General features: G+C 36.2%; 3 protein-coding genes across 5 annotated transcripts; 2 read left to right on the forward strand and 1 right to left on the reverse strand.

Moving 5' to 3' along the window:
• The first annotated feature begins 1,583 nt into the window (after nucleotides 1–1,583).
• LOC112502943 (OTU domain-containing protein 5-like) lies at nucleotides 1,584–8,438 on the forward strand. 2 transcript variants are annotated; one of them, XM_025106974.1, is made up of 10 exons: nucleotides 1,584–1,836; nucleotides 1,917–1,953; nucleotides 2,019–2,860; nucleotides 3,269–3,430; nucleotides 5,081–5,158; nucleotides 5,426–5,504; nucleotides 5,588–5,733; nucleotides 6,076–6,141; nucleotides 6,223–6,397; nucleotides 7,966–8,252. In XM_025106974.1, the coding sequence occupies exons 3-10, from the start codon at nucleotides 2,279–2,281 to the stop codon at nucleotides 8,145–8,147; spliced, it is 1,470 nt and encodes a 489-aa protein (XP_024962742.1). In that variant the 5' UTR covers nucleotides 1,584–1,836; nucleotides 1,917–1,953; nucleotides 2,019–2,278; the 3' UTR covers nucleotides 8,148–8,252. The 2 variants fall into 2 exon arrangements, with proteins under 2 accessions (XP_024962742.1, XP_024962748.1); XM_025106980.1 differs by having other exon boundaries at nucleotides 1,585–1,836; nucleotides 2,029–2,860; nucleotides 7,966–8,438.
• An 868-nt stretch (nucleotides 8,439–9,306) lies between these two features.
• On the forward strand, nucleotides 9,307–14,371 carry LOC112502951 (aquaporin SIP1-2-like). Its single transcript, XM_025106992.1, has 3 exons — nucleotides 9,307–9,827; nucleotides 10,026–10,298; nucleotides 14,036–14,371. The coding sequence occupies exons 1-3, from the start codon at nucleotides 9,534–9,536 to the stop codon at nucleotides 14,186–14,188; spliced, it is 720 nt and encodes a 239-aa protein (XP_024962760.1). The 5' UTR covers nucleotides 9,307–9,533; the 3' UTR covers nucleotides 14,189–14,371.
• Nucleotides 14,372–14,385: 14 nt separating this feature from the next.
• Nucleotides 14,386–19,621, reverse strand: LOC112502960 (mediator of RNA polymerase II transcription subunit 22a-like). 2 transcript variants are annotated; one of them, XM_025107010.1, is made up of 5 exons: nucleotides 19,442–19,621; nucleotides 16,892–17,084; nucleotides 15,561–15,626; nucleotides 14,593–14,863; nucleotides 14,386–14,551 (listed from the first exon to the last, which is right to left on the reverse strand). In XM_025107010.1, the coding sequence occupies exons 2-4, from the start codon at nucleotides 17,051–17,053 to the stop codon at nucleotides 14,624–14,626; spliced, it is 468 nt and encodes a 155-aa protein (XP_024962778.1). In that variant the 5' UTR covers nucleotides 17,054–17,084; nucleotides 19,442–19,621; the 3' UTR covers nucleotides 14,386–14,551; nucleotides 14,593–14,623. The 2 variants fall into 2 exon arrangements, with proteins under 2 accessions (XP_024962778.1, XP_024962771.1); XM_025107003.1 differs by having other exon boundaries at nucleotides 14,386–14,863.
• Nucleotides 19,622–21,570: the final 1,949 nt, after the last annotated feature.

Below are 21,570 nucleotides of genomic sequence, written 5' to 3' on the forward strand. Positions count from 1 at the left end.
CGATTTTATGTGTTTTTAAAAAAATAATAAATATTTTATTTTTTAATAAAATATAAATTTGAAGATATCATAAAAATTTGAAAAAAAATATATCAATTAAATATCAAATCAACTATTTAAAAAATTTATTTTTTATATAATTTTTTTAATTTATTTTTTATTATAATTTAATTTAAGTTTAATAATGAAATAATTTATTTTTGGTTTAATAATATAACATTTTATAAAGATAATAATTAAGTGTTCTGTTAGAACTTAATGATTATTCTAATTATATATTATATTTTTCATATTTAAAAATGAAATGTTTATCCTATATTTGATTATGTTTATCTACAGTTAGTTACACGAATTCAGATATGGAGCTTTAATAAGTTGTACTTATGCATAATTTACTTGTAATCTTGAGTTTTAAGTAATATGCATTAATAAACAGTACTTTACGCATAAAAAATGATTTTTAAAAATTTTTGTCATATGCTTTATAATATAATATAAATTACTAGAAAAAACAATACTTTTTGTAATAATTTATTTACAGGAAAAATAATGTTTTTAATAATAATTAATTTATAATTAAATATGTATCTAGAGGGGAGTACGTTTGATGGAATAATTTCTTAGTTGTGTTACCACATCTTCCGTGATGAACTGTTGGCGCCAGTTCTACATTTCGTCTATGTAGACCAAAAAGAACTAAGGGGCTGCTTACTAAATTTTTTATTAAGCCCTGTATGGATAAGTTTGACAGTCTGGCTGGATAAATGGGTGCTGTTGTTTACTTTTTTTATCTGAACCAACAGTCTAAATAACATAAATGACCGATTTATCCTCAATATTAATTATTTGAACATCAAAACAAATCATAAAGAGGTTGACGACGTGGTGTCTCATTTGGGAAGGAGGCGATGCTTTAAATAAGGGGTAAACGTGTCATTTTTGTGGCTGAATGGGAACAACACAATTTCTATCTGTGTGATTAAGTCATGTTTTGTGCGAATAAGCCGTAAGTAAACAACCCAACTGAGCTGTGCGAATAAGTCAGATAGACTAATAAGTCCAATTAAACCGCAAGTAAAGAGTCCATAAGTAAAAAAATAACGTAAAAAGAAAAAGAAAACAAAAAAAAAAATGATGATACAGAAGTTAGAGGTGGATTTAGTAAGATATAAGGATGTAATTAACGTCCCTACATCTATTGTCAAAAGTACTTATTTATGTCGACCAAATATGTCTCTTGTTTGATTCTGCGAGCATGGCTCATTGATGGTAAGATCATCGCGGTTTTGAACTTCCGAATATGTCATTAATTACTTTTCACACACTTGAAATTATAAACCGTTTACTATATATAATTTATAAGTTATAATATATGTATTAATGATTTATAATAATTTATTAATGAATTAAATAATCCGATATATTAATAAAAATCAATTTATATTTTAGAGAAATGGATCTCAAATTCTGAAGGGGCTGAAATGTAATCCTTTGTGGTTGTAGAACCCATACCCGACTCCGCCCTTGGAGACCCGGTTCGCAAGGAATTCTTGAACCCGGGTCGGAGCAAACCACCTTCGCCGGTGAATCTGAGCCTCCCATTTTGTTCATCCTCTCTCCATTGACGCTGCTGCCGAATAGAAATCATACGTATACGTATATCAGCTGTATGTATTAATACCGTCCTTCGTCGCCAAGTTATCGCTTTATTAATTTTCTACTCCACAAAACCCCAACAACCTTTCCCAATTCTTCTTGCTTTTCAAACCCATCCATCCACACTCTTCAGATCACTCCAATTCTTCACTCCGATTCTGGGTCAACTCTTACCTAAAGGTTCAAACATTTTTTATGCAAAATTTTGATTCTTCTTCTTGGCGTATTTGGGTTTTTATTCATTCTGATTGTCGTTACAGGTTATTGTTGGGGTTCCTAGAGGTGAATTGATCGGAGGTAAAATTCTCGTTAATTTTCGAAGGACTAGGGTTTTGTTGTTCTTCAGTCTCATGAATTGTTAGGGGAATGCAGAGATTATTTCAGCTGGAGAACGAAGGAGAAATTGGCTGGACCATTCAAAGAAATTCTTTTAGCAGTGGGATTGGAGTCACCGTGCCCAAGGCTAGGACGCGTTACAAATCGAAAGCTAGGGTTTGATGATAATGATATAATCATCAATCTTGATTCAAGAAGAAGGAACTTTGTATTTGTTTGTTTAGGAGAAACCAAAATTCAGAACAAATAAGGGGTTGTTGCTAGAATTTGAGAAAACAAAAGAAGGATGACTCGTGTTTTTGTTCAGAGAAGTTCTGCTGCTGGTTCTTCTTCATCAACCAACAATACAAACAGGTCGAGTTTGGGTCCACCTCAGCCTCAGGTTGTGGAAGCTGAGCAAGAACCTCAAGAACAAGTTCTGTGTGAGGATCTTCCACTAGAAAATGTCGAAACTGGTAAAGATGAGGATCTTGATGTACCCATTAGTGATAAAAATGAAGATGAGACTGTGGTTGGCTCAGAGGGGGATGTTTTGAGAAGAGTCAGTGCTTTGAGGGTAATTGATGAGGGGGAGGAAGAGAATGATGCTATAAAGAATGATGATTATGCTTTGCAGGTGATTCGCGGCAGTTCCTATCCACCGCCACCACCAGCCCCACCCCCCAAACCTTCTTCAAATTTCAACTCCAAAAAATCTGTGCCTTTACGGATTGGATCATCTAGAAGAGCAAATGTTTGGCCGGTTGTATCTACTAGGACATCGCCAACAGGTTCTCGGCCTTCTTCGCCAAGGTCCCATGGTGAAAATGAGGGATATAATAGTGCTGATGAACAGAGCCCTCGCTATGGATCCTCTTATGATAATACTGTGAGTTTTGTTGACTCCTGAGCTAATAGATCAAGTATGGTGTACCTTAAGTAAATCATTGAATTGTGACTTTTACCCAATGTGGTCTTAGACTTCTTTATTATTGTACAAAATGCGCAAATTTAGCTTGTTTCGTAACATTATAGTGCACCATATTTGCGTGAACAAACATAAACTTGTGTTTCTGATTGTTTACTACAATATTTGAGCCCGTCAGTATAATCATGCACCTTAAGTAAATTATTGAATTATGATATTTCCTGCTTCTGGCTAGGTACTAGAAAGATGTGTGCTTTCCTTTTCTGTAGATTTGGTTTGTCAGTCCTGCAACTGATTGTATTTTTCTCATTTACTGATACACTCATATGCCATTGATATTGGTGAACTAACTGGGTACCTCTCTCCCAGGAAAGGGAGCGACAGTTTGAAATTGATATTAGACGTGTACAAGGTTTCGAAGTCAAAAAAATGTTGGAAGATGGGAACTGCCTGTTCCGTGCTGTTGCAGATCAAGTGTATGGTGACTCAGAAGCATATGATTTGGTTAGGCAAATGTGCATAGATTACATGGTATGGCGATTCTTCAAAACTTTTCATAGCCAAAGTATCATTTTGAGCACTTATGCTTTTTATTGTGCTCACATTCTTTCATTATGTTTATCCTTAATATAGAAAACTTCTGATGTGTCTACTTAATCAATTGAATGATATATAGAAAAATTGAAAAACAATAAACATTCATGTAGCTATTAGAGTGGGCGCAACTAACACTTTTATTAAGGATAGAAAGCGTCTAGCAAATGAGACCTTTTGCCTACCCAATAAGGCAACATGATCAAGAGCATGTAGTGGTTTGCTTTATATATTTGGAACATGTTTTATAATTTGCATTGTGCATTTCTAAGGAATGGTAGAATACTTTTCCTACTTGCACAAGGCTTACATTAGCAATTCTCATCCATGTCATTAATCTTTATTGGTGAATTTACTTTTATATTCTCTGACCATTTATTCTCCAGCTATCCGTTCTTTATTTTATCTGCTGTCTGCACAAGTCCAAAGTTGCTAAGTTGTTGTATATCAGTGGAATAAATTCCTTATTCTATGATTCTTTAACTGGTTAGTTCATGAAAGTTTAGCTAAAACTATCTTTACGATAGACATTTTCATCATGATGGGAACATAACTCAATTTTTGAGCTTGTGCATGATTTCCTTATGAAGTGTTCTCACCACCACTTGAGTTGTATGGTCAGAGAGCATGGATCATGACTCCCTTCATCCACAAAGGTTTCAAATTCATTATTGTATGTCAGATGGTCACTTTTTAGCTAAAAAGCCAATTAGATTGGCTTGATTTCAGGAAAAAATATCCTGACCAGATAGAACCACAAAAAACTCTTTAAATTTGAACGATGTTGGAACTTAAAAACTAAAGGTTCTGTTTGGTTTACGGGATTTCTTGGGATTTGGAATTGGATTTGATTCCAATCCCGCATTTGGCTTAAAGGAAAGTCCGGAATTGAAATCCCGGGATCTCAATGAAATCCCACATACATGGGATTTAGAAATCCCATGGGGGTAGTTGGTATTTTGCGGGAATTGTTTGTAATAATCAATTAATAAAAGGTCATATAATTATTTTTATAAATTATCTATAAAGAATGGAATTCAATTCCATTCCAAATCCTACAAACCAAACACACCAAAGATTCCAAATCCCTCAAAATCATTTTGTCAAACCAAATTCCCCCTAAGAAGATTTATGTGAAATACTACTATGTTTGAATCAGTGGACCAACATGGAGTGAGGTTTATTGCTCAGGTCATTTGCATCGGGCTGTACTGAACTTCTATATTTTACCATAGATGTTATGGGGATCTGGGTAAAAGGTTGAAGAAGCTAGGAAATTATCTCTTTGTTGTAAATAATTTATTTGGCAACAATTATATAATGTCAATGTAATTGGCTTTCAACCAATATCCTGAAGTGAGAATAGCATTTTAATTGACCGCCACTTGATTTTAGTCGTGGTTTTTGGTATTTTGTTGGGTGGCAAGTTCTATGAACTAAAAGCTACTTTACACTGATGTATTCAAGGAAGCTTTGCATGATTTTTTTTAACTGTATGTATGGTCATTTGAAATCCTAGTGAAACCTTTTCTTAGATATTTAGCTTTTTATGTTAAAACAATTACTTACACGGTTTTGTTGAACCAGGAACGAGAAAGGGATCATTTCTCTCAGTTTATAACCGAAGGTTTCACTTGTTATTGCAAGAGAAAGAGAAGAGATAAAGTATGTATTTGCATCTATATGCTTTTTAGCTTGATACCTACTTAAATGAACTGAGCAACCGCTTGTGAATAATGATAATTGATGATGGAATTGTACTATAATCTATATCTACATTCACAACATCCAAATAATTTAAATAAAAAAATGTATTCTTAATATTTCAGAACCGATGATTCTTGGTATCTATGTATCAAGAAGCATCAATGTACCTTGTATCATATAAGATTAAGCTGCTTCTTGATATTGATTGTTTATTGTTTGTGCCAGGTATATGGTAACAATGTGGAGATTCAAGCTTTATCTGAAATGTACAATCGGCCTATTCATATCTATTCCTATAGCAGTGGTATTTTTATGTGTAATTCGACTATTAGAGAATGTTGTTTCACATTTGTGCATTCGATTTACATAAAAAATGTCTTGTTGCAGAGCCTATAAACATTTTCCATGGAAGCTATAATACCGACACACCTCCAATACAATTAAGTTACCATCATGGAAACCACTACAACTCTCTTGTTGATCCACGCCGACTCACGATAGGTGCTGGACTTGGTTTTAGCTCTCTGCAGGGGGTAAGCCTTTGGGATCTTTGTTTTCTTTTAGAAGTTTTATCTTGATAATTTCTTCATTATATATTCAGGGTGTTTTGAATGTTCTTTTATATATGAAACCAAGATCTCGTGACCCGGTGATTAGCTTCTTTTTTGGTAACCGTGGGTTTCTGGGCTAGCTTGTGCATACCTCAACTAATTCCATGGGTCCCCTGAAGGGAAAATCCCCGGTGGCCCTGTAGAGACTTGAACTGGCAACCTACGAGAATAAGCCCCAAGGGCTAGTCTGTATTTGTCAGTCGAGCTGGCCCTCAAGATTCTGGTGATTAGCTTTAATCCATATTTTATTGGTTTACGTTTCAGAGAAATGTTGATAAAGACCAAGTCAAGGCAGCAATCAAAGCTCAACAAGACCAACAGATCGATAATGTAACTAACTACCCTCTGTTTGATTTTTGTAAAACGTCCAAGTCGATAAAATCTTCTAACATCTTTGACTATGAACAACAGGCTCTCCTAGCAGAGGCACGATTTTACTCGGATGTAGAGCTTACCGAGAAAGAAATAGAGTGCATGGTAATGGAGGCCTCGAGAGCCGAATACATTGCTAACGACAGGTTTAAGCAACAGCTTGGTCCAAGAGAATCTTCATCATCTGATGCTGAACCATCATCTTCTGGGGCCAGTGAGTACATCATCTCATCTGCATTTTCCGTGAGCCTATTTAGATGTCCTAGAGTTCCCCAAAACATTTAGGCAAAATGGATAAAGCGATCACTGAATTTATGTAGTTTTTAGTTACATGCCTCAATAATAATAAATCATTTATCACACATACATAGATGCTCACAACCGTACCTATTACATTTGCTCTTCAAATAGTCCGACATAAATCATATTCTTCATTGTCCTTTTGTCCCATATTGACTGTTTATGTTAGTTAATTCAATTGAAGTTGGATGAGAAGTGACTATACGTCCTTTGTTGAGGTAGAAGACTGAAAAAACCATGAGGTTTAGTGATCATTTTTATCTAATTAACCCAACATTAAGGAAAACACAATTGGACAGATTTTTATGTGTTTTGCAAGAACGCACACACACAGATATATATAGAGAGAGAGAGAGCGAGAGGAAGGTTCAAATGAGAATGCTAACTATTTAAGTAAACAAGAAAAAGGTCAGTGATGTACAAAATCACATGTGTTTTACATTAATGGAAGCAGCCCATTTAAGTTGCATGGCAAATTCGTCCGGATTATGTATGATTTGCTACGTGAATCATATATCATTTTGTACATTGACGACATTTTTCTTATTATCTTAAATAGTTAGCGTTCTCGTTTGAACCTGCCCCTATATATATGTGTGTGTGTGTGTGTGTGTGCGCGCGTGCAATTGCCTTTAACTTTTTGGTTGCCTACTAGCATGTGCTTTTAGCTACTAAGTGTGCTAGCTTATGTAGAACTTCATGCACCCTAAGATCTAACAGAGGTTGACGTTTTGGGTCGAGCAAATTCTATATCAACCAATAAGAGTGTGATAACAAAGAGAGAGAATGTGTCTTCTATTGCATGTTTCTTCTATGAAATTCTGGTGGTTTTGATGGTAAATTTGATAACCTATCATCGTAAAGAAAAGCTCAAAAACAGGGGCCAATGCTCGCAAAAGCCTCGATTTTATGCAATCCTGAATGCACCCTAAGATTTACTAACATCTGAGTTCCTGTTTTGAGCAAGTATATGGCAACCAACATATGAGAATAGCGTGTTTCTACATAAAAGAGTTATGGTTAGTTTGATGATAAATTTGGTGGATTTCTTTACGGAAACGGTCTCTGTACTCTACTCCTTGGGATAGATGCAAGATATGGTGCATCCTACCCCCACCGCCCACCCTATCTCATTATGGGATTTACTGGTGTTTGCTTAGTGGTTTTTTATAGATTCTGCCTTTGCCAGCTGGGGTCTTCACAAAATTAGCCTCTCTACCCCTTGGGATAGATGCAAGGTCCGGGTACATCCTACTACCCACCCACCCTATCTCTGTGTGGGATTTATGGGGTCTTTTAGGTTTTTATAGATTTTGCCTTTGCCAGCCGGGGTCTACATGGAAATAGCCTCTCAACCCCTTGAGGTAGATGCAAGGTCTGGGCACATCCTACCCCCACCCAATGTCCCTATCTTTATGTGGAATGCACTGGGTCTGTTTGGTTTGGTTTTAATAGATTGTGGGTTTCTGTTTATGAAATCAGGGGCAGAGATGAGGAAAGAACAAGGAGTGGCAGATAAAAGCATGCAGATGGTGTTGTCTATGGGATTCAGCTACATGCAAGCGATTGAGGCTTACAGTATATTTGGAGATGATGTTGATTCGATGGTTTGTTATCTTTTGGAAACGAGTAGCAGGCGAAAAGGCAAGGCGACTACCGAGTGAGCAAAGAAATAAGACTGGTGGAAGTCATGTTTTTTGTATAAAAAAAAGGTGCCATCTGAGTGGGGTGGTGATGCTTTCTTTCTTTATCTTGCTTTTACTGAATCTGAATCTGGATACGAGATGAGTCATGAGTCTTTTATAAAGTGAAAGTGGATCTTCCTCTTTATTGAATCTGATATGATCTTTCTTTTTGGCATGTGTAATATGCTTTTATTCAATCTGGCTACTCATACATCAATCATAACATCATTTTTATTCTATTGTTTTCGATTTGGATCGGAAATTATCAGCAATTACTGTTCAGAATTCCGTTAGCAATCATCGTTTGTGTTCATTGCTATGCAGCCTGGTTTAAAGTCTTGAAACACAATTGAGTTGTGGCACACCGGTTAAGACTTAAAGGAGATGTAATGGATATCTCATCTTTTTCGTGAAACCCGTAAGACCAATTCTCAACTACAATATGAACATTGATAATCACAAAATTACTACGAGACTTCTCAATAATCACAAAATTGCTACCATGCAATTTTAGACCATTAGCTTATAAAGTTGATCAATGAACGTAAATTGGTCTTATGAGTCTCACGAAAAACTCTTGGTCTTACGTGTATATATATATATATATATATAGAGAGAGAGAGAGAGAGAGAGAGAGAGAGAGGTGGAGTTTCAAACGAGAACACCTCCATTTTATAAGAACGTGAGAACACTTTATCATATGTGATAATACGCGTGAGGGGAGCTTGTGATGTGCGGACGCATGTTCTATGACTTAGGCCGTGCCAAATGTTGTATGCGTCTATGATTTAGCAGCACATGTGATGGTCTTGATTGATTATAGCATCATATCAACAACAAACTTATCGTATGTGATAATACTTGTAAGGGGCTTAGTGGTGTAAGGGCGATTTAGCCCACAACCAAGATCGCATCGAAAATCGTTCGTATTGTCTCTTATTTAGTATCATATATGTATCATATATGTGATGGAATAACAGTATCACATGTGATTACCTATAGTAAAAGGGTGTTATCGCGTTATCGTAAAACGAAGGTGTTCTTGTTCGAATTTCTAAATAAAATAAAAATTATTTGCTCTGGTTGTCGACATAAAATTATATGTGGAAGTGCAACTGGATCTTGAATCCGAGAATTAAGATGCACTGACCTCACCTCATAAAGGGCTGTCAAGCTTATCTCTAAAGTAATTGAAATACGATCGCTGGTTTCCCGCATCTTCATCACCAGCCTCATCGTCATCCTTCACTTCATCACTCACCCAATTTTTATGATTATAGGTTGTGCGTCTCTCTGTTCCAACTTCAGGTGAACTGATTTTAACGGCGGCTTCCGGTGAACTGACGATTCTGTTAGACGGTAGATATGGGGGTGGTGAAGGCGGCAATTGGTGATGCGGTCGTCACTTTCATGTGGATATTCTGTGCTTCCACTCTTGGCGCTGCCACTTCCATTATTGCCAATAAGATCGGCGTCGAGGGGATGGCTTCCCTTCTAATCACTACCTCCCTTATATTCCTCATCTCCTTCTTGTTTGGATCCATTGCCGATGCCTTCGGTGGCGCTAGCTTCTGTGCTACCGGTACTCTTGCTTTCTACATCGCTGGTGCCGGTGGCGATGATACACTCATGTCCACTGCCGTCCGTTTTCCTGCTCAGGTACGATAAACAAACGTTAGTTTTTTTTAGTCGTAATTTCTTCTTTGTCGAAGTTAGGGTTTTAATCACCTCAAATGTTGTTTCAGAATAGATCGGCACCTTCAATGGCGAATAGTACACAATTGGATAAGTAGAGTATAAACATATGAACATAACACTTTGAAAATTGGTATTAGAATTCTGTGATATTCTTGGCAGGCAGTTGGTGCAGTTGGTGGTCTCTTGGCTCTTTTGGAGTTGATTCCATTAGAATACAAACATATGCTAGAAGGACCCGCTCTAAAAGTTGATTTGCATACCGGTGCAATTGCTGAGGGTGTGTTGACTTTCATTATTACCTTTATTGTCCTCTTGATCATCATCAAGGGTCCTAAGAGCTTCTTTTTGAAGAATTGGATACTCTCCATGGTGACTATGGTATTGATTGTTGTTGGCTCTAGTTATACAGGTCCTTCAATGAATCCTGCCAATGTAAGTATTACACAACTACCACTTTATAATTAGATAACAGCTCTCAATATTGTTAGTATTTGATCCAAATATATGATTGATGAATGGTTTAGTATTATAATGAGGTTTTTTTTCCTTCACAAAACGGCGAAGATAAACAAAGTTTCTTTTATTTTCTTTGTTACTATTGAATGTTGTTGAAGCTTGTAACTTTTGGTATCTCAACCGGCAAAAACTGCACTTAAAAACTTGCTTCCCTACCTTTGGAATGTTTCGCAATTACAAATGACATGAACGGGAAGTGGAAAATGGTGTCCTCAGTCCTATATATGATGTATTTGGCTTAGATTAAATAACAATAACAAAATGAACTATGAAATTTCTTGTAAAACAAAGAGTGTAACTATGTTACAGATGTACACAACTTTATAGTGAAATAAAAGAGACATGAACACCAAGATTTTACGTAGAAAACTTGTGGACAGAAACCAAAAGAGAGAGGATAAGATATCACTACGGACTAGGAAATCAGAAAAGATTGGAGAAAGATCAGTGTGATAAACGTTTCACCAAACTCAATTCTCACCTTTTTGAGAAACTCCTAATAGCCTAGACCGACCCATTGTATATGGATAATTGGGGCTGAGAAAAGGCAAATAGCTATTATGTAGACTTGTAGACCAGGAGTTTATGCATTGGCCTGGCTAGTAGCCAGTAGGGATGCTATATCATTGGGTCTGTAATGTCTTGGACCAAGTTTAAGCCTATGTCATATGCTAATGAGCGAGGAAAAACCATCTTCCTTGTTAGCATAAAAGCTCAAGGCTATGCACAAGGGCATAAGCGTACGCTTTTTCTCCTACACATGTAATGCAAAGCCAGAATTTGAGATCTGCTTCAGCATATATTCCACCTTGGATTGAAGTTCTCCCTTAAGCTTAAAACATATTAGTAGCCCTCAAGGATTTGACTTTGGTACAACACAAATTAAGCAAATACTGGCAATGGTAGAACTTAGCCATTGGAACATTGTAAACATAGCTGTGGGATTACCTACTATGCCTATTTTCTAGACTCGATATTGCCTTTAGCAACAATGCCTTGTATAGATTGTACCACACATTAGTGTCATCCTCTTATAATATGTGTGTGTATATATATATAATCTTTGACAAGATATACACCGCTTTTACATCACAATCAACAACGGTGACAGCAGTCCCAGGCTTCTTTAACTGCCTTGATATCTGATAACTACACATTCTGTCTCTATTGAGGCAAAGCAACAATGTGCTATCAAGCAGCCTTCCAATTGACTGCGCAATGCCAAAGGATGTCATTGTTCATCCTCCAAACCAACATAAAATCTATTTCATTGTCTGCCAATACACTCTCCCTTCACATTGTAAATGCCTAATTAACAAGCTAAGGGCTTGTGAGAATTTTGGAGTACAGAACATGTGGTACATGCTCTCTCCTCATCGGATTTTTGGGACAATAAGTTGTTAGCTTGAAGGAATAGTGGGAGAGTACTTGTAGGTTTTGCATCTTTCATACAAAAATTATATCATTTTCAAATGCAAATTTGCCGAGGAATGTAGAACATCCTATTCCTGCATTCTCTTCGAGTTTCCAAGCCAAGGTCTTTTCCCCTGACTTGAGCACTTGGCCTCAAATTTCAACCCAATTTGTCTGTCAATCTTTTGATGTCAGGCTTTCAATGGACAATATTCCACATCATTTGTTGGGAATATTCTCCTTGCTGCTTTTTGCCTTACTGATTGTATGCCCTCTGCTGATTGAAAGGCCAGATAACTTACCGTTCCTATTCCTGGTGTTCCATTGTTTTCAGTTACTTCAAAAAACTTTTGCTTGCATGTTTAAATTACATAACTTTAGACGCACTACTAGTATGGGTATGATTGGGCTACTATGCGTATATTTGAAAGGTATTCTAGGTCTGAGAAGGTGATGATACAAATGTTATGACCTCGTCCTTAGAGGATGTATGACTTCAGATGAAGTCGCCTTCTTAGAGTCCATCTTTTCTTGACCGTCCTAGTAGCCTAAGTGAGTACCCTGAGACCCTGATAGGGTTGCTTCTGATTCACCACCAGAATCCTCAAATCATTGATGTCCCTCCCAAAAGATCCACTTCAGGTATATCAAAGAAGGAAAAACCGCAACAATGCAGATCCTAACACTATGGTACAAGTACCAGAATCTGAGAACTGAGAACCCATCTCAAATTCTCGACATTTTACACTCAGCTTTACCTCCTATACATAGCCACCTCTTCCAATGATATTCCATAAAGCCCAACAAAAAGAGAAACAGTTTGTGTCGGCAAACCTGTAGACAAACTTGAATATTTTATTTCTAAACACTTCCCTATGCTAACCTATATTCTAGTTATTATGCCTCTGTTTCAACCATGGACAGTTGTTTAATTCCCCAAAATGTCTTTGAGGCCTGGCACATCCTGATTGAAGGTAAGCCACACATGAGGAGATGTTCGGCCTAGTGAATAATGGAACATAGGATTTGGTTGACCTTTTCACTAGAAAGAACCTGTTGACTGCAAGTGTGTATACGCTGTGAAACTAAACCTAGATGGTAATCTTGCTCGGTTAAAGGCTCGATTGGTAGCCAAATATTACTTAGACATATGGTGAGGACTACAACTAGACATTCAGTCGAAGATGACTTATGTACGCCTTATTATTGCATAAGTTGTCAATTCATAATTGTTCTTTATATTAGCTTGATATCAATATGCGTCTCTCAATATAGTTCTTCGGGAGGAAGATTGTATGGAGCAGTCTCTAGGCTTAGTTCTTCAAGGAGAGGCATTCAAAGTCTGCCAATGCATAGATCCTTATATGGCTTAAAGCAAACTCCAAGGGTCTAGTACTCGTGTCTCCCAGGCATTGAAGATGTTTAGGTTGAGATGGAGTTGCATGATTATTTGGCACTTTTTGGCAGAAACAAGGGAAAGGATTGTCTTGATCTTTTAGGTTGACGACATCATTATCACATGGATATAGTTCAGAATCATGAATGTGTTTTAGAAGTTACAATTTCTGCTTCTTGGATAACGTTCAAGAAAGTCGAGCTTCTCGATCTTCTGGTCTCGTAAAAGATGATGTTTGACCAAAGCATTATTTATCCTATACTCATGGTCTAGCCTCATGTTCCATAACTTGGTGTTGTCAATCTTGGTCTCAGAGGCCAAGATAAGAGGCAGACACAGTGACCATTGATCCCTGCAGAAATACAAGGTGTCATTTTTTGGCTGTTGGTTTTTGTCACAACTCCACCTTATCAATCCCTAAGCAAACCCAACTAGATGAGATCCAAAACATATCTGACATCTGAGAATGTCCTGATTATCTCGTCATGCACTTGATTTTGATGGTCCTATCGCCATTGATGCATGGTTCCTATATAGCCAATTCCATCAAATTTTCTGGATTCTGTTGGTTTTCATAATTTGCAGGATTCACATTACTTGGATTCTGTTGGTTTTCATGCTCTACCCCCAGATCGTGTCCCCTCTGCTCCCTTGCTTTCTTTAACTCTCCCCGGATGTTGTGTTTACAGAACAGGTTCTTTTGAGTATCGGCGACCAAGTTTAGGCGTTCTTAACTATATCCTACAATTATATGCATGTTTTGTCTGCTTAATTTGATGGGTTGATTTTTGATTTAAAGAAACATGATCATAGATGAAATGGCTGATTACTCTGTTTTGTGCAGGCGTTTGGCTGGGCATATGTAAATAATAAACACATTACATGGGAACAGTTCTACGTTTACTGGATATGTCCATCCTTAGGGGCAATTTTGGCTGCATTATCTTACCGGTTCGTCTTCCCACCACCAGCAGCTCCAAAAAAGAAAACAGCCTGAAAACAATGAATGCAGCCTTACGTCGATCGCAAGCATGGTGATTTGTTTCGTTTAGGCATAATAATGCATAGTTTGTGTCAGCTAGGAATTTGGTACTTTAAGGATGACAATTTTTTATTATACAGTTACAGAATGAATCAGCCTACAATTTTCTGATAATAAATACCAACTTGTTTTTGGAACAGATTCATTTAGTGAGCTTATTAATCATGAAGATTCATTCCAAAAACACAGCCCTAAGATACTTGGAAAAGTTTCTGAATCTAAAAAATATACAAATGATGGGTAAAACGATAGGCAAAAGGTTACAAGATCCATCAGGATATAACTTATATCATATAATAATGATTCCAAGTGCAAAAGATATAACTTATATCATATAATAATGATTCCAAGTGCAAAAGTGTTTATTAACTAAAAGAAAGGTGGAGGTGTTCATTGTTGCAAGTGTTGGTTTGACCTAAGAACTGAAGAATAGTAATGTGATTCCATCTCCTTGAGACTAGCTGCACCATCTTCACCGATCCTAGCCAAGATCCGATCAGTCTTCTCTGCCTGCTGGTTTAGCTCCTCGGTTCTCTGCTCTACATGGTCATTCAATGATGCAAATCCTGAAAATATTGCTGTCTGCTTCAACTCCGATACCAATTTCAACAAAGAATCGGCTGCTTGTACCTGTTGGTTATCATCAGTTTTCAGGTATCGATTATATCAAAAAAAAGCCAACTTGCCACACCACAACTATAGCATCAAGAACTTTATTGAGTCCGTATATTAGATCAAGTGTGCAGGATCTCTCTATCTTGTTCAGAAATTCCTAATTTCTAATTAGACTTTTGGAGAAATCAATAGTAACAAAATGTAACAACGCTATGCGGCTGTTCACCAAATGCTTATCGGGTAAGTACTTGTCTGCAAAAGCACCACCTTCACTTACCTTGTCGGGTAACAATTCTTGGCCGTCAAAATGAATTGTTGGCAAGTGTCTTTTACCCGGTAAGCACTTGTCGAGTAAGATTCTAGGTCCTTGTTACGCTCACCGGTAAGCGTATGGTAAACGGCCACTAAGGCTATTCTTGGGAAACTATTTGTTGGTTGACAAGCTAACCGATAAATTAGTCCCGTTTGGTCAAAACTAGCTAATAAGCTAGATAAAAATGTAAAATTATGTGCGGATAGGTTTTTTTTGTAAAATTGGAAAAAAGTTACAAAATGAACCCTGAAGCTTATTGACACGCTACATGAAATAGTTTTTCAAAAAGCTAGCTTATGACTTATCAGATGATGATTCTTCAATAAGCTCAAAAAATAAGGTAGCTTACGGTCATCAAATATGGCCTAATACCCAAGAAAGGAAAAGTGATGATCTTACCATTCTTGCTGCTCGCACCTCCATCATGAAAGCTTCTTGTGAATTTCTGACCGGAGGATCATTAACCTACAACATTACGAATGTAAATCAGAAGACCGGCCCAGAGGTCAATTAAACCCCAAAAAGGAATTTTTGGTAGAAACATGACAGCATGCATGTGAATAAAGGAAAATTCACTTCAGTAACAGTTTCACTGAAACAAGATTCAAAACCATATATCTCCATAGCTGATGCTATCTAAAACACAAGGAAGAAAGCCACCACCCAAAGTTAAATTTAGGCTTAAAACACAATTGCTTCCAGTTTTGTTTGGTTTCTTTATTTGTCTTCAAACTTGGAAATTTGAGGACATTTGAAGTGGGATATCAGATGCTGCAAGACTGGGATCTATGAGTTTTGTAGAAGTAGAACCGATATTCACGGTTAAAGAAAACTTGATAGATTGCTAGAAAAAAATGTGAACCACCTAAAAGTTGATGGGTTTTCGGTTCACTTCCAATCACATAAAATGAATGAATGACGTATCTAGTAGATAGAAGAACTGTAACATTCTACCCTACGCACTTGAACATCTATGTTTTAGAAGTAAGAAGTAATTAATTGCCATAAAAACCATCACACAAATGCCTTATGATCCAAAAAAATGACTTTTTACAACTTTTTACCTTTCTCAATGAGAGAAACCGTAACTCGAATGTTCTTTTCTATAAAAAGGAGGTTAACATGTCTTATGGTAAGTATGGTAGTAGCTACAAATTGTCCATCTTGTAATTTGCTGACATACAATTATACCCATATGCTAGTTCATCTTTACTTTACATGCCTCTAGCGAAATCTAGAAAATCAAATTTTATGTGAACTCACATGGAACAGACGTGTAGTTATTTAGCTGAAAAGGACAGACTTGTTCTTAACATTTACATCTTCAGCAAAGTATGTGAAACATAGGAATATTAGCCAGGATAAAACCAAGAAACTTCAAGTTTTTTATATCTATAAGAAGTCAAGCGTAAAAGAAAGTAGCAAACAAAGTCCAGGAACAGAGCAGAGAAGTGTATTTCAATATATATATATATATATATATATATATATATATGGTTGGATTCCAGTGAGAATGAAAGTTACGGTGAGAAGGGATTTCCACCCTTGGATGCACATTAGAATAAGATGCACGAGATGAGATGCACTGGATCGATTCCCGTATCAACCACAATTCATGGGTGGGTTTGAGATTAAAAGTAATCAAGAGTCTAGATCCCTTCTCACCTTAATTCTTCTTCTCACACGATCCTTCGTCCACATACATATACACACACACACGAAGAACATACCCGGGCAACATTAACAACAATGCTAAAATTGTCAATGATACTTCCAATGTCGTTGTCAACTCTCTGCTGCAATGATTTCTGCTTTTGAGCAGCAGCAGCAGCCGCCGCAGCTGTAGGACCAGCTGCCCCACTTGTACCTCCACCTGCCCCTCCCTTGTTCATTGTAAAATTCAATTTGCTGCTTGTCACACCCCTTTGAACAGAAACCACCGGTTAATACATGAGTAGCACGCCAACCAGAGCTAAACAAAACTTCAGTCACCAACTAAGTTGTCATATCAAAACTATGCCCCAAACTAACTGGGGTAGGCTATAAAACTCCCCCCAAAGAAATAGAAAGAACTGAAACACAACAGAAAACATGAAGAGCCAAAGAGGTGACCCTCTGAGAAGGATTGCATGCCATCTTTCTACATGCTCCTATCTAAGGTCATCTCCTTTTTAATTTTTCAATCTTAATTGTACAAATTCCAAAATCAAAGAAGAGCAACTTTAATGTTATAAACCTTAGTGTTTAACTAGAAAAATTAACACATTAGACATACAAGCAACATGCATACATGTGTAGTGTGTTATTTTACCATTTAAAGAGAACTACACATTGTTGAGTCAACAGAACAGTCATTCCATTTAAACATAAACAAAAGGGTAAATTCCTGAGCTAGGTATTATGTAAGTTTAAGGAAAGACTTGGTTATAATTTTCCCTAGTTCAACATCTAGGCCCAAAATTTTAATTCATATCAAAATATTAGTTGTAGGCTTGTAACACGAACTTCTCCCAGATCTTATGGCACCATGCATATGTGTACTATACCACCACTCTACTAAAATGATCCACTTGCTACAAGTTCTGTTTCTCCTTACATCAAACGTAAGATAGGTCTCTAAGCACTTGTTTACCCTCTGATTCTGTCACTAGACATTGATAGTTGCAACCTCTTGAGCAGAAATATTCCTTCCAAACAAAAACCAAGACTCCTTAACTCAGCCACAGTTTATATTTCGAGGAACGTCCCTGCTGATCTACCCAGCGGTAGAGGTGCGGGTGTAACCACATGAGTGAGGTCCTGGGTTCGAGCCTGGGCACCGCTCCTATGCCAATGGGATGCATGCGTTGATTTACCTTCCTGTTGATGAATGTGGACTGGAGCAGTGGGGTCACTCCAGAGTCCAGAGGGTGGCTTCTACCCTTTTTTATATTTTGAGGAATTACACTCAACCTTACCACCTGATTAGAAAATCTCCTAGCCATATCCATTATTACCATGATTGTAATTGTTACTGGTGGGAAATCAATAAACAAAGTCATAGACAAGCAGGCCTACATATGGAACATGTACACACCCTCCAAAGGCTGTAGAAGGCAGGCCTACATATGGGACATGTTGCAACTTCTGCCTTTTACAGGTCATACACTTCTGCTCAAACTAATGAGTGTGTCGGTTCATTGTAAACCAATAAACTAACCTCACAAATTTGTTGTAGGTATTTTCAACCCTCGAGTTGAGTCAAGGGTTCTACCATGATTATTTGTTATCCATCCTGCTGAACCAACAAAAATTCTGCCCTATATAAGAAATCCCTGCTTGAGTATAGCTGATATTAGGACCTTCAAATTCTGCTCTTGCATGAGCAATAAGTTGTGGTGCTACTAGCTGTCTGAACTCTGAAAAACTAATCTTTTAGCGTTTTGCACCTTTTGACCATTTTTGCTCCTAAGCTGCATAAAGGCCGGTTTTGTGATCTTTTGGTCCCATGTATACCTACAGCTATATTTTCACGACAATAAGTACTAAAATCCTCACTTCTTATTATTTACACTAATCTTCTCTATGCATCTACAGCTTCCAACTTCCAAGTTGCCTTTCACAAATGACACACTTTTAACTTTCTTGAGTTACTCAGTTAATCCGATATTTATTATTTATGGCTTTGTATGCTAATTTTATTATAGCATCTTCAACTCCAAGAATCGACATATCTCAAGTTGAAATAAAGTTAGGCCCCACAAGTGAAAATGGTAGAACACTCGCACATGACAGAAGTTGAGATTCTTTCCCAGCAAGATACAGTAAATGTGGCAAGTTAAGAGCAGATAGTCAACTGAAAGAAAGATGCAAAAACTTTGGCACTCTTCTGTAACTAAATAGAAGATATGAAATTATACAACTTGTCTGGAATCAGCAGATCACCACAATTTAATATGTAAGGAGGTGTTTCAACTTTCAAGGCCTGACTGATCCTCTGTGCTATTGATAAAAATAGTTACAAATCCATACAGTGCATCCACCTTTGAATTGCTAAATCAATGGCCTTGAGATTACCCCCCTTTCACTCAGTCCAACAGCATCGGTAAAACACGCAGCAACAAAAGAAAAAAGTAAACAAAAACCGACAGACTTAAATTACAAACTGAAAGAATCACCGTCAAAGTAAGTGTTCCCACCCATTTTGAGGTAGAACAATCATATAGAAAGTAGAAACCCTAATCATAATAGAGCAATCAAAGAGGTGAAAAAAACTAAAAGGAAGGGTAGAAAGAAGGAACCTGAAAGCTCAATAGTTGTAGATAACAACAAACAGAGTATCATAGATTTGAGAGAAGCAAAGGCGATGGAGAGTATATGAGGATGATTAGAGAGTTGAGCTTTGGATGATGAAGAAAGGCAAAGCGAATATGATGGAAGTTTTCCATTTCTTTGTCTAAAGTCTAAACCCTTGACCGCATGACTCAATTTAGCCCATTAAACCTGTTTGAACCGTAGACTAGGACCCAATATATCTAAAACGAAATTATCCTATTTTGGAAAAAAAGGGTTGAAACGCCAATAACTTAGAATGTTTTAACTTTTTAAAAAAAAATTATTACCGGTTTGACATCGGTATAAGTTGTTTATCCAAACACTCAAAAATGTTTAATACCAGTGTCACACCAGAATAAGTCAACAAATTATTTTTATAAACAATCTCAAATATCCCCTTAATATTTAAGGTATGGATAAAATAAAAAATATCATAGAAGAAAAGGGAGTTTTTTTTTATTTAATAAAAAGCAAATCTTATTTAGTCCTCCTGTAAGTTATCCTTGCTTAGCAAAGAACCAAAATTAGGCGTAAAGAACCAACCAGACTGCTACTGACCTAGTGGATAAATCAGGAATGCATTAATTTTACTTCCCCGTCCAGCTACTCTAGGTTAGGGCATTTACTTTTTTAGTCAGAGACCAACGTATTAGAGTTAACGTGATACTTGACATGTTCCCCTTCTTCTAGGCCCAAGTATAATATACGCCCCCAAAATAAAGAGTATCGGACCGACTGGGGCATTGGTCAACAAAAAATAAGAGCTTACCTAAAATTAATTAGAAATATGGAATAAAGTGGAAAGTAAATTGCAAACATGATTTATATACCGAACCATGAAACAACTGAGAGTATGACATGTGTACCAATTCATTATGAATAATGATCGTGAAATTTTTACAGTTTATTATCTATGGTAGGTTCAGCTAACAAAATAGAACACTGATGAAGTGGACGAGTCTCTTCTTTGGAGTGAGAAGAAGTTAAGTGATGGTTACATGGCAATAAATACGATCCATAATATTCACCTTAATACGGATGCTGTTAAGGGTATTGAAAGTTTGGTGGTGTACATGTGACATTAATGGAGGCCATAACAAAGATAGATCATGTTCTCTTATTGTAACCAAGTGAGCAGCGAAACCGAGTACCCACTTGTGGAATCGGAATTGTCTTGGAACTGTCGATTCCGGAGCCGATATGAGTGGTTCCGGTTCCTAAAATACGGAACCGGTTGAGAATGGTTCCGGTTCCGGTTCTTAATTTTTCGGAACCGGCGGTACCCTGAACCAAAACCGCGGGTACCCGGTATTTTTCAATTAAAAATAATAATTATTTTTTTATACTAAATTTAAATTAGTCAAGAACTTAGAATTCTAGATTCATAATTTGAGATAAAATGATTCGTATTTTTTTTTTTCAAATTGTGTATTTAATTGGATTCGTAGTATGTAATTGTTAAGTTTTGGACCTTTACAATTATAGAACTTTCAACATTTACTAGAATAAAATATAAACACACAATTTTTAAGAAATCAATAATAATTATATTTTTGAATAAAATATAAATTTGAAAATATCATAAAAATTTGAAAATAAAAAATATCAATATTAATATCAAATCAACTATTTAAAAGTTCTCGTTTTTTATGTAATTTCTTTAATTTTTTTTATTATAATTTAATTTAAGTTTAATAACGAAATAATTTATTATTGGTTTAACTAGAAGCGTATTAGTGCAATGCAGCGAAATACATCGTGATTTTAATATTTCATTTTATTTTTTATCTCAGTCGATGTTATAATATGGCTTTATGTGATTTTGAGAAAGCGATGATGTTTTTATTTTTGAATAAAATATATGTTTGAAGATATCATAAAAATTTAACAAAAATATATCGATATTAGTATCAAATTAACTATTTGAAATTCCTCATTTTTTTGTGTAATTTTTTAGTTCAATTTTTTTATAATTTAATTTATGTACAATAACGAAGTAATTTATATTTGGTTTAATAATATAATTTTGTTATAAAGATAATAATTATTTATTTTGTTGGAACTCGATAATTATTCTAATTATATTTTAGATTTT

The sequence above is a fragment of the Cynara cardunculus genome (genome assembly GCF_001531365.2).
Source record: "Cynara cardunculus var. scolymus isolate 2C chromosome LG 1, CcrdV1, whole genome shotgun sequence".
In the NCBI taxonomy this organism is placed as follows: Eukaryota; Viridiplantae; Streptophyta; class Magnoliopsida; order Asterales; family Asteraceae; genus Cynara; species Cynara cardunculus.

Bases quoted from the DNA above. Each gene is read 5' to 3' on its own strand.
- LOC112502943 (XM_025106974.1), top strand. From the start codon at position 2,279: ATGACTCGTGTTTTTGTTCAGAGAAGTTCTGCTGCTGGTTCTTCTTCA. The intron at 5,159-5,425 runs GTATGTATTTGC...TGTTTGTGCCAG, and splicing joins AGAGAAAGAGAAGAGATAAA to GTATATGGTAACAATGTGGA. The intron at 5,505-5,587 runs GTATTTTTATGT...GTCTTGTTGCAG, and splicing joins TATCTATTCCTATAGCAGTG to AGCCTATAAACATTTTCCAT.
- LOC112502951 (XM_025106992.1), top strand. From the start codon at position 9,534: ATGGGGGTGGTGAAGGCGGCAATTGGTGATGCGGTCGTCACTTTCATG. The intron at 9,828-10,025 runs GTACGATAAACA...TATTCTTGGCAG, and splicing joins CCGTCCGTTTTCCTGCTCAG to GCAGTTGGTGCAGTTGGTGG. The intron at 10,299-14,035 runs GTAAGTATTACA...TGTTTTGTGCAG, and splicing joins CTTCAATGAATCCTGCCAAT to GCGTTTGGCTGGGCATATGT.
- LOC112502960 (XM_025107010.1), bottom strand. From the start codon at position 17,053: ATGAACAAGGGAGGGGCAGGTGGAGGTACAAGTGGGGCAGCTGGTCCT. The intron at 15,627-16,891 runs GTATGTTCTTCG...GTAATGTTGTAG, and splicing joins TTGTTGTTAATGTTGCCCGG to GTTAATGATCCTCCGGTCAG. The intron at 14,864-15,560 runs GTAAGATCATCA...GATAACCAACAG, and splicing joins AGGTGCGAGCAGCAAGAATG to GTACAAGCAGCCGATTCTTT.